The sequence below is a fragment of the Pecten maximus genome, chromosome 3, assembly GCF_902652985.1.
Source record: "Pecten maximus chromosome 3, xPecMax1.1, whole genome shotgun sequence".
Taxonomy (NCBI): Eukaryota; Metazoa; Mollusca; class Bivalvia; order Pectinida; family Pectinidae; genus Pecten; species Pecten maximus.
The window spans coordinates 4,031,195-4,043,675 of NC_047017.1; the positions used below are offsets into that span (position 1 = coordinate 4,031,195).

Consider the following 12,481-nt stretch of genomic DNA (forward strand, 5'->3'; position numbering starts at 1 on the left):
ATGTCATTTTTTTTTTAGTTTCATCGGGGTATGAAACAAATTTTGTTTGCAAACTTCTGTAAGAATCCGCTTGCAAACAAAAAAAAAAAGAAACCACTAATTTGTATACAAAAAAGTTCTTGAAAATCCATTAAACGAGAACATTTTAATACAGTGTGATGGTTTGAAAATTTGGGCATATCAGCTGACGCTAGCTATCTTTTGTGGTCGTGCTGTTGAGTGTCGAAACCTTTAAAAATCCAAGTAATGTCATGTCCTCAAAAAGAAAGTTTCTTTTCCAGAGAAGTACAGCGACTCTTCATTATCAACAAGCTGTATAAATCCTGTCCTGGCGATATCGGATGGCTCATGGTTCTAGATTCTCAAAGGGAGGCACCATGTCAGTTTGAGTCACAGAACGCAAAAGATAAAGTGATTATCATTTATTCAACTCTAAACGGACCAACAACATGGCAGTCACTTTATGGTATGTATCGGTATGCCCACCATAGCTCGATTTCAAATTATGTATTTTTTATATTTCGCTTTGTCATCTTGTATTTTGCATTTAGATTTTGCTCTGCTGTAGATTGGTTGTCATTTAATAAACAACCTACTATATTAATGAATTTAAAGAATAAAATATTTATCCTCTTCTTTTACACACAAAAAATATAAAATAATAATAAGCAATATTGCATTTGGGAAAGGAATTAATATAAGCTTTAAGCTTGTTTTCCCATCCCATTTGCAATTTTCTGTATATGTAATGTTATTGTGTCTTGTTGAATAAAATAATGTTTAAACTAATATTGCATGCATGCCAATAGCAGTTTATCAGATAGATGAGATCTTTAATGAGAAGCTATTGCATATATGATTGACGCGTTTAAGCAATTTCATATGGAATGGCCATATCACTGAAGGCTCACCTAAATAACTAATCAAGTGATATTTCCAAGCCTATAAATCACTTCTATGACACAATTCAACAGAAGCAACTTTTTCAATTGTCAGTATAGATTATGCCTAACCACGAGCCGTGCTGTTGACACGGATGCATGTTTCAGGGGAACACAATTAGCTCATGTGTATCACATATATTGCATAGAATATCCATGCCATTGTGCTTGTTAACGCAAAGTAACTCTTCAAATGCAAATGCCAGCATCAACAACAAATCATAATGATTTTGAACAACTACACGTCCAGAAACAATATTTTGTATTATTGCATGACCATTTTTGTTACATTTTTATAAATATCTGTTCTTTTTAAAATTCAACATGATTTTCCTCTATATTCATAATTCTCAAATTAATGTCTATATAATACAGACAAATCTAGATTTGGTATGTATAATTTTGTCCAAAGAGACAACCCTGCAGCTATTATGATTTCATGAATTACTAATGACATCATAATATTCTTATAAAATATGTGACTAATACAATTTATGGTATTCATATAGTTGTAATACAGAGGCCAGGTATTGCGCTAAAATGTTCTTAAAATAGTACACCATCCATAACCATCTTCCAACTTCCAAAAGATAATCTTCATCTGGGGTCTTAATAGCTCAGTCGGTTAGAGCGCCGGCCACGTAACCTCAGGTGAAGATCTGAGGTGTGTGGTTTGATACTCCCTATAAGTGTCGGTTTGTTTTTCTCGGGAAGCTGGGAAACGGGTCGGTCTGTGCTGTCGTGGTTGTATCCTTGGACAGGTCACTTTACCCTGATTGTTCTGGATGGCATGCGACCGACCTCCCGTATGATGTTCAGTGATGTTGTCCCCAACTTCTACAATGAGACCTAACATAAAATGTTTAAAAATTGCTTCAATTTCACAGATAAAGCAAATATGAATTGTAGCTCACAGTTTGAGAAACATGCTATCATCAGTTCTAAATGTCGTGTTTATATATATATATATATTGGTCAGACTAGGAATAAACTTTGAATACGCATGATTGTACATAGACCAAAAACTAAAACTGACCCTTAAGTAATTTATATGTCAGTAAGCATTTTCGTGATTATGCTGTAGAGCATTTAACCTATCACATATATATCAATAACATTCATTTGAGAATAAACATATCAAAACGCATGCTCACTGTGACGTCAACCCATTTATGACGTCATTGAGTTGTCCTGTGAAAATAAACCTTACCTGAAGATTCAAGCAATGGGTGAATGCTGCTGATACATTGGTCGTAGAACTTTGTTATTTTTCACACATACATATGTACGCTTATATCCGAGTGCTTAATTGGAGAAGAAAATTAACTTCGAGAACTTGGCAATAATTTGCTCATTACTACATAATCATCAACCATATTAATCTACATTTAATTACTCGTATCAATTATTTTAACACAATTTGTTTTTGTAGAATCTAATGATGGCAGAGCCGACTTCCTAGAAATCTACGTTGATGGTAAGTAGAAAAACCCTTTATTAATATCTGCCATTGTCCTGATGCTTGCTCAATATATTGTTCAAAAGACACACAAGATGGCAGCACCGTTCAATATTACTTGAGAGTGAGATACAGTAGATAAAACTAAACTAAACTTCATCATACACCTGTTTCGTACTAGGAGTCATCAGTGATGCTAAGGGCTTTCATCGTTGATACATAGAAAGCAGCGGAGGAAATTCAAAAAAGGTCGAGAAAAGTGTCAAAATCTGGATGGGGAGATACATAAGGCTCATAATTTAGTAAAGTTTCATAATTTTCTATATTTGATTGTAAAAATGGATACACCATACCTCAATGCTTCTAATATATCTTTTAACCTCATAATTCTATTGTAATTCTGTCGCATTTTGTCCAAACCTGGGCGATTCCATGTGGATAGGTACGCATCGTTACTCTCCTCAGGCCCTGTCAATTGACCACTGGTAACATTTCTTGACAATGCTACCACTTGCGATTGAGAAGTGGTCTCTTAGTAGAGGTGATGACTGGGTTCATGTGGTCGTTAAACAGAGTATCGATTCCATATAGACATGTCTTAGTGTATTTAAGATAAAGATTGAAACAGAAAAGATCAAATACAAAAGAGACAATATATTGTGTGCTCTTAATGTGCAAAAACACACATTCACCCCACAAAACACAGCAATTCTACCGGCTATAACGCAACATTCACTTAGACATTTTTCCAATAATCAGGCATTTATTTTTTTTCTACCCTTTAAATTTTTAAGCAATCGAATGCGTTGTAGACCAGGCACAACATGTATGGTAATTTTAGACTTACGTTTTAAAACATCAATACATCCTCTCGTGACCTTGTATATCTTGATGGGATTTCAGTCACATGCTCGGCCTATTGTACGAGTAATGTATTCGGACTATGAATTATTCGTTTTCTCTTGGTAGTTCAGCCTACAAGAACTCTTTACGAGTTTAATGCTGTGAAACGAAATGATAAATTGTATAACAAGAAACATTAGTTGCTAGGTGATCATGACTGCTTGTGATTTATTCAGTCTCTGGAATCCCCTTTTCCTTGTTCAATAACCATCATCTGAATAATTAATTATATTGTGGGACAAATTCCCCTTCTTGTCTCTACATTTTAACAGTTGCTTTTAGACTTTCCAGACTTCCCTCAATGCTTTCACATTTGGCAATCATTGAAGAGCCCAAACACGACGACATAGTTGAATGCATCCGTTGTATCCATCAGCTAGCAAATTGATATTCAATTATCTTAATCAACTGTCAGGTATTTGTATGATCAAGAATTCAGACACCAATCACTTTTCTGTCTAATTTCTCCACCTAATTTTATATCATCATTTCACTGGCAATCCATTACAACATTTATTTCATTTCAAATATCGTTACTGTAATAGGGTGATTAATATTTCATGCTGCTGCATATAATTTGTATGTATGCATTTTATTGACTTGTGTTATTTATATGTTTGTGCCCATATTGTTCAGTGTGTGTGTAACAGAAGAGGTGTTTGTGTGTTATAGATTACAGGCAGTGATTGTTTGATGACTTACCTGTATTTCTATTTTTAGGTTACCTTACCTGTATAGTTATATTTTTATACATCACATGACGTACATGTGATAGGTTTTCATACTTTCCATTGGCCTAAATAGTATAATAGCCTTTGGTCAGTTTGGCGGGAATCTCTTTGTAAGGGAAGTTAGTTCTCTACAGCCTGCCAAACTGATCAGACCTACATATTTTGAGTCGGGACATTTTTGACAAAGGACTGAAAGACAGACAGAGAATTTATAGGTAAGTTATGGTTTTAGTAAATTATTACTGTTTCAATTTATTGTATCTAACTAGCTTATAGTGTAGATTTGCTGTGAACTTTATTAGTTTGGCATTTAAGTTAAATTATTATCTTTATTCAAAATCTCCATTTTGAATTGTAACTTTGCCTTATACAGAGTAGTATTTTTCAGTAATATATATATATACGAGTACTGGTTAAATTAATCCATTATATATGTATAGATCTTCAGAATTATTAGAAAGAACTGTTTTTTATGCATTTTTTAGATTATCATTAGAAACATGGAGTACTGGTGATCATGATATGAGGTTGAAACGGCTCTGTGCCATACACAAGTGAATACCTTTTTATTGTGTTATAATATTGTGCAACTTATTATGGATTGATTGATTGATTGATTGATGGGGCTTAACGTCCTTGTTCCGGTTATAACCGAGCCTAGGACACATCTTATTATGGGATCATCCAGTTTGTCTATATATGTTGATACAGATCTCTTTGTAGGTGATTTATAATAGAGTAGATCTTTCGTCTCAAAGATCAGTTTCATGTTAAATGTATATGATCGATATCTAATGTAATTTGAATAAGATAGTTGTAAAGATTATTCTTATCAAGTTAATATCTTAGTAAAATATACTTACATGTGTCCAGATAGTTTATATTTCGTGTTTAGCATAACTAGTGTGATTCGCGAGTTATCTCCCTTGATTGTATCCTGTAATGTATGTGCTTTTTGTAATTTTAGTCTTTTATGTTTGATACAGAGTGTAGGTGTTTTAACTTACTGTACTTGTCATGGTGTAATAAAGAAATCACGACAAAACAAATCATGTCCTAGTGGTCATTTGACATCCCCGGTTACATTACGGAGTAGTCATATTTTAATGTATGTGTAGTGTTATCCTCTGAAATTTCGAAAAGTTCTCCGAACAGCAATGTAATGGGTTTTCGTAATCAGACAGGTAACGTCAAAACGTAGGCCAACTTATCTTACTGTAGTTTCATTACACATGAACTGTGTGATGCATGTATTTTAGTAATGGGGTTTTATTGTTATTAACACTGACTTCGGATGTTTAAGGTTCATGACCAGACTTCCAGTGAATATTATTTGCTATTGAAATAGTTTGTACACACACCAGGGTGTTTACGAGATTAGCTATGGTTTTACCTGTTTCTTTTGAAAATGTAACACTCTTTTATTCACAAAGGCCTACCAACTCTTCCTAATAAACCAAATTGTTGGTTCGTTTACAGCGAGAATAAATATAATCTTTTAAAAAATCTATCTCAAAACAGGTAACACGCAAGAAATTATACTTTTCTATTGATAACCATATGACATTTACAAAGGTACTATCCTATGCTTGAATTCTAAAAAGACCTTTTAGATTTTAACTTTCAGTGTTGCAAACTCACCTACTCTATGTAACAACAGACCACTTCAGAGGGGTAGGTGCATGTGTCAATGATTTTTTGGTATTTATAATCAATACTCATGTAAAATATTGATAGCAGTACCTTTCCGACAAATGGATAAACAACTTGTTTTATTTTTATAATGATGCCAGTTCCAGAAATGGCTCTGGATTTTTTTGAAAGGAAATAATTTTTGCCATTGGATTTGCTAATATTGGGCAATGTATGGGTGAAATACATAGTTATTATGTCCTTGGATTGTATAAGTGCAGGGTAACCTGGGGTCCACTGCGGGTACAGTATACATTTTCAATGGAATCTTACATAACAACGTGTTTCAGTTTCGTTAAATAACTAATGCAGTACCTCACCAGCAAAACCTGTTTGGAAGCCAGTAAGGTGTCTGCGGTCAAGCATGACGGTGTTACAATAGGATTCAATTAGAGTGGAGTCTCAATGGCCCTGGGCATATACGGCCAGGTGTGTTTACCGTAGTCGCTTCGTAAGAAGCCCTGGTTTTACAGGTAAAATAAACTTGAACGGAGATTTTATGTATGTGTGGACATGTACCTTAAGATTATGGACGTGTACTGTCCAGATAACTCGTATGTTTATAAACAGGTCCTTAGGATTTTCAAAACTAAGCGCTTGTCTGACCATGATCGATATGATATAGCTAGGGTGTGTGTTGTACCCGATATTATGGTGTTGTTTATAACAAACTGCACTCAGAAGAAGTTAAGGGCATGTGCATTTTTAATAGATATACTTTAGGAGCAATGCTACTACACACACTTGAATGAACACAGTTCTCTTTTATTAGTGTTATCATTCATTATTTATTGCGCATTACTTACGTATAATTCTTATACAAATCTAAAGTTGTCCGATGTATACTTATCTGCATTTAATATTTCATTTCTACTGAAAGAGCAAAAGGGGGTAATTTGTCTGTATTGTTATAAAATACTTCTCTAAAGTCCAAGTGGGTCCAGTGGAAAGTGTTTTACCATAATCAATGAAATATCCAGGCCCTCTGGACCACTTGTATTACAATGTGTACAGACACTTTATGACGTCATGCATAAATGACGTCATACGATTGCCTCAATGGTGACTATAATCCTTCTTTTTTGAAAATAACCTGTCTTATGAAGAGACGCATATCATTTACAAGTATGTTGAATAGTAGACTTTACACGAGTGCTCTTCATATCTTCTGTCCCGATTTCAGCTTTTTAGGTCACCGGAAATTTATCTAATGCGCATGTTATATGACCTGACATGGACCTTAGTCAGTTGCCAATCAGAGTAAGAGTAAGCAGCCCAAATATATAGCAAATATATAGTCCATACTGTTATTGCTGAATTAAAGCCTATTTTTTGTTGTTTTTTTCCAAACGTCGGGCGGAATCCAGAAACCTCGTTCTGGATGGATGGAGTTAGGATTATAAACTTCCTGGATAATCTCTCAGATCTCAATAAAGTTTGAATGTGCGTCATTCAGGAACAATTTTCATACACATTATTGTTGAAAGTATCCGTCATATAATCTTGTTTTTGCAATGAATTTCAATGTTCTCCAAGTAGACACTATTAATTCAAATACTGCGGTTTGGTCGAAAACGATTTTGGTCTCTTCCAGCACAATTGTACCAACAATTCCGTGCAAAACATTTTGTTTTTCAATTGGTGGCTGATTTACATTATAGGCTGACGCATTGAATTATTTTTATCTTCTTAAGGCAAAATTACCAAATCTGTTGTATGGCAAAAATTTAATCCAAACTATAGATATATATATTTATATTATAAAATGTTGGTATGTTTAAGCCAAAGAAAAAGGCCATTTTTAATTTCGCCTCACTTAGCCCAAAGCGCTGGTGAGCTGCCATGGAGACGTCCGACGTCCGTCTGTCTTTTTTTTCATAAAAGTCATGAATCACTGAGCAGATTTCTATCCGTCAACTTCAACTTACATGTGTTTTGATGGAATTCAATATATAACATGGCCATGTTGACATTCATTTAAGATCCTCTGTATCCTTCAAAGCATACATTTCTGTATTCTTCTTTGCGTATAGAAGGTGTAGTAATATTCCAACTATTACTATTTCAGCTAAATTTACTACAACAACCACGGAAACAAAAACTGAAGCTCCAAATCAAAGTACAACACCAGATAAAACAACAGCTTTTCAGGATACCACAACAACTCCAGATACAACGACTACAACTCCAGAAACAACGACTACAACTCCAGAAACAACGACTACAACTCCAGAAACAACGACTACAACTCCAGAAACAACGACTACAACTCCAGAAACAACGACTACAACTCCAGAAACAACGACTACAACTCCAGAAACAACGACTACAACTCCAGATACAACGACTACAACTCCAGAAACAACGACTACAACTCCAGATAAAACAACAGTATTTCAGGATACCACAACAACTCCAGATACAACTACAACATCTGCTGGAGCATGGGAAACGACATCGAGTAATCTTGGTTAGACAGCAATATGAATCTTGTATCAAACAATGTTCAGAACTGCTATTTTTCAATGGGTACCTAATATAGAAACATATTGTACTTTGGCAGAGGAGTGACACAAAGCAATAGTTTAATCTAACAAAAATATTGAAAAAATCAAGATTTAGAGCAATGCCTGAAACCTCTGTTCAGAACAGACATATCCTATGGTCATTGGTGGATGGTGGTGGTGGTGGTGGTGTTGGTGTGTGTGGGGTGGGGGTTATGGAATATTCTATTAATTAATATCAGAACATTCATGGGAAAAGCGTCTCGTCCCAAAACTATCAGGATGTACTGATAAGTCCTTATTAATTTAATAATAAAATTCATGATATGAATTGTCTGTCACATGTCATTGTCAGTATTCAGTTAGTGCGATTAAATTGAAATATTTCTTGCAACAACAAATAGGCCATGCATCCCTGCATTCCTCCTGACCTTGCTCATCTTAAGAGTGCGTGCATATGTTCGTGGTAGTTATGTCTTCATTTGTTGGAAATAATTTGAAAATGTGTATTCAACATTCTGAAATATATGAACACTGATACTAATATATAGAACATGGGTTTGGTACATTGATTGCAATTTTACTTTATGTGTATGCCAATTCTTTAATTCTAGATTGTAATATTGTAAAAATAGAAATATCAGAGTTAAATTTCCCGGATAATATCTCTACGGTGACCATCATGTAAGGGAATATGAACCTTATATTACAGCTCGCGATCCTGACTGTGTGGACTGCGCATGTCCGAGAAAAATGGCAAACATAACATTTGAGGAACTTGTGCAAACCGTTAATCAGCTGAAGGAAGAGTTAAAAGTAGATAAAACCAAAACAAGTTGTAAGTATTCAATCCTCCTCATCCTTGTTGTTGTTGTTACTGTTGTTGTTGTTGTTTTTGTTGTTGTTTGATATAAAGAAAGCCAGCTGCGTTTCGTTCCTGCTTATGATCCATGTCTAGTCAATTAAAAAAATCATTTCGTAATTTTTGTTATACTTGTACTAAAATAATTGTAGTATCTTTCTCCAAAATAATGAAACGGAAGGTGTACTAAGCTATTGCATTTGTTGTATGCTAAATACAGAAAATAATGAACATGTAAATGATTGTAGTACGGATTGTTACTGAATGATCTATCTTGTCCTTTTCAGCCAGTATTAGACGCAAAATAAGCGCTAGTGACCCCAGACCGTCGGCGAAAGCAGTAGGACTTGTTGGAGCTGCCATGTTGGCTATCCCCTTTGTTTTTATCATTCTGTGTGACTTGATCAGTCTTTGTCGATATTTTCATGATAAGACAAGTAATACAACACCTAAATAGAGATACTAACAGTTATACAATGTGTGTGACTGACAGTGTCCTGTCAGGGATCTACATCACCACAATGTCTCTATGGAGTTGTTGACAACCTTGCATTAAGGAATTTCCAAGGACAAGTGAATTTCATGTCGTTTTGTTGTGAACAACGTCATGCTTCAATGATCATTGTGTCACATTGTCTGATCGTGACGTAATATATGTGCATACTTATATTTGAATACTATATACATAGTACAAAAATGGCAGATAAAACTGTTAATATACTTCCAGCTGGTCGATGAGATGAGAGCGCGTCCCATGGCATATCAATACCTGTTGTGATTTTTTTAAATATTAACTTTTAGTTGATTTTACAAGTAAATATAGTGTATTGGTCCTTCATGTGATCATTGCCCATAAGATGTGATTTCCGCATTTGAATAAGAATAATGCCAATACAACGGAAAACAAATAGGACCCTTACCTTGCGAGGAATTGATCCCAGTCCAAGGAAAAACCAGTTGGATTAGACTGCAGATTCAATCGGCTAGAGTTATCGACGTTCGCCTTTAATTAAACCACATCGTTACCTGATAAGGGTGTCCACAGAAACATGAGTCAAGTATTGAGCAACTTGTAACAACAATTTCGAAAAGGCAAGGTAGACATCTCCCTGTTGACGCGGCCACGAATGGGCAGTCAATCATAATGGACAAAAGACCTTGATTTGACACTTGATGTGCCGTTTACTATACAGACTTCAAGTACCTTACCGAGATATTTATTTATTTTGAAAACAGAAAGAATCCATTTAAGTTTGACATTTTTTCCTTATCCTATCATTTTTATTTCATATCTATGTCGGTATGCATTGGTGGAAAAAGCATTATTTCATTGATGCTGTTATTTATAATTTAATTAACATTCCTATTTCCAGATTAACCATTTTTATTCTGTACTGGATATTCAAAAGTGGTTGTATGTATCCAGGAATATGTTTAAATTATGAATTGTTACGATATGCTACAATTGATTACGTGGATGTACCTGGAACAATATCTACCCAATAACTACCTTGGTTTCACTCATACGGCACATGATTAAATTCGAAACAGTGTGTTATTGTTTATCTTTACGTAGCCACTTTCGCAGCCTCCGATTGGTCATTTATGACCCCCTACACCAACAATTCTGATTAGTTAACCTTGGGCCTTTGACCACAGACTACTTTAAGGCCTTCTGCTCGCACTTCATGTATTCGTTGTCGTCTGGCATTCGAAATATCGGCCTGGACACGTTTTGTGGATTTACCGTAGGACTAATGCTCATTTAAGTCATTTTACAAGTGCTTCAATAATAGAAATACAAAATTGATGATTGTCAGAGTAATTTTTTAAAATTGCACATTTTACATATATATTACCATATACATAAGCCGTTTATCTAGAATAGATGATAAACTTTTCTTCATTACGAACTATATCTTATCGGTAGTGATTTGACTCGCATAGTTTAGTTGATAAATTGGAAGAATTTGAACTCGGTTCATTTGTAGGTAAATAAGTTATGGGATGAACATGTTCTTCAACGAGTCACGGTTGTTTATCACGTTTATCTAACTAGCGTTAGTTAATTTTCAAATTAAAAAAACACCCACTAAAGCTCATGGCTTTTTTATATTTAAGAAATAATTAACGATGATTCGTGTATTGTTGCAGGATATACAACGAGGACGAGGATATTTTGCAATTAAATTAATAACGAAGGCCGCAGGCCTGAGTTATTAATTAAAATTGCAAAATATCCGAGTCCGAGTTGTATATCCTGCAACAATACACGAGTCAAAGTTGATTATTTCTATTCTACCATGTACTGTTTAGTTCTGAGATCGACCTCTTTCTAATAGAAAAACAGCAAAGAAACCCCGAGAAAACCTTGTAATTTATTTCTTGAGTATTGCATTATTTGTTGATGAAATATACAGGCAATACAGTACTACGATCAAAAGCATCTATCATATGGCATTGATTTTGAAAAAAAAAAAAAAAAAAAGAGGGGGCCTCCGTAGGATTCGAACTCGCGTCGTGATAAAAATGTATTGAAGGACTAACCCATTAGCCCACTCGGCTATAGTAACCTTTTATGTAACGGGTCAATTTTAGATATATAAAATTGTAACAGCCGTGACTCACGAGCGTGTATTATTGGCACGAGCGTGTATTATTGGAAAATAATACATGGTTTTAAACCAATCAAAACTGGCGTTGCATAGCAAACATGGTAGAATAGAAAATAAACTCGCTTGAGTTTCTAAACCTTCTAATCTATGGATGAAGTGTTTTGGATTCAGAAGATAAATATAGAATAATTCAATATAGCATTGGTCTGTTCCGTGGACAAGGATATCTCGACCCGAGTGTAAGAGTTTGGCCAGACAGCACGAGGCTTGTCGAGTGCTGGCCAGCCAAACTCTTACACGAGGGCTGAGATATCCTAGTTCGCGGAGCAGACCCATGTTTTATTATTTTTCTCACATACTTGCAAGCAGATAAAAGCTTTTATGAAAGTTTTTCATATCGCCATCTTCAATAGGGGCCGCGGTGGCCGAGTGGTTAAGGTGTCATATGTCATATAGGAGTGTCATATAGCGCGTGCCAGCTGTCTTTACCCTCCTGTGTGAGATCGATTTATCTTTTCCCCAGCAACCGCGAGATAACCCTATGAAGTATGTGATAATAATTACTTCCATGGAGAATAATCAAGCATTATTCTATAACTTTTAACAAGTACAATGGGTAGACACTATATGTAATAAAAAACCAAATGCTTGTTCTACAGGTGGTAAATTATTTAACATAACTGAAAGGTAATGGAAAACGCATTAGCTGCAGAAGATATACGAGTATATCTCATTTTCATCCCGGCTTTCACGGACAAGAATCAACGAGGATCA

At 35.0% G+C, this 12,481-nt stretch overlaps 1 protein-coding gene across 1 annotated transcript; it reads left to right on the top strand.

Moving 5' to 3' along the window:
* The first annotated feature begins 246 nt into the window (after window positions 1-246).
* Window positions 247-10,902, top strand: LOC117324571 (protein enabled homolog). The gene is made up of 6 exons (XM_033880491.1): window positions 247-466; window positions 2,374-2,418; window positions 5,662-5,708; window positions 7,795-8,196; window positions 8,943-9,068; window positions 9,380-10,902. The coding sequence occupies exons 1-5, from the start codon at window positions 247-249 to the stop codon at window positions 8,994-8,996; spliced, it is 768 nt and encodes a 255-aa protein (XP_033736382.1). The 3' UTR covers window positions 8,997-9,068; window positions 9,380-10,902.
* The last annotated feature ends 1,579 nt before the right edge of the window (window positions 10,903-12,481 follow it).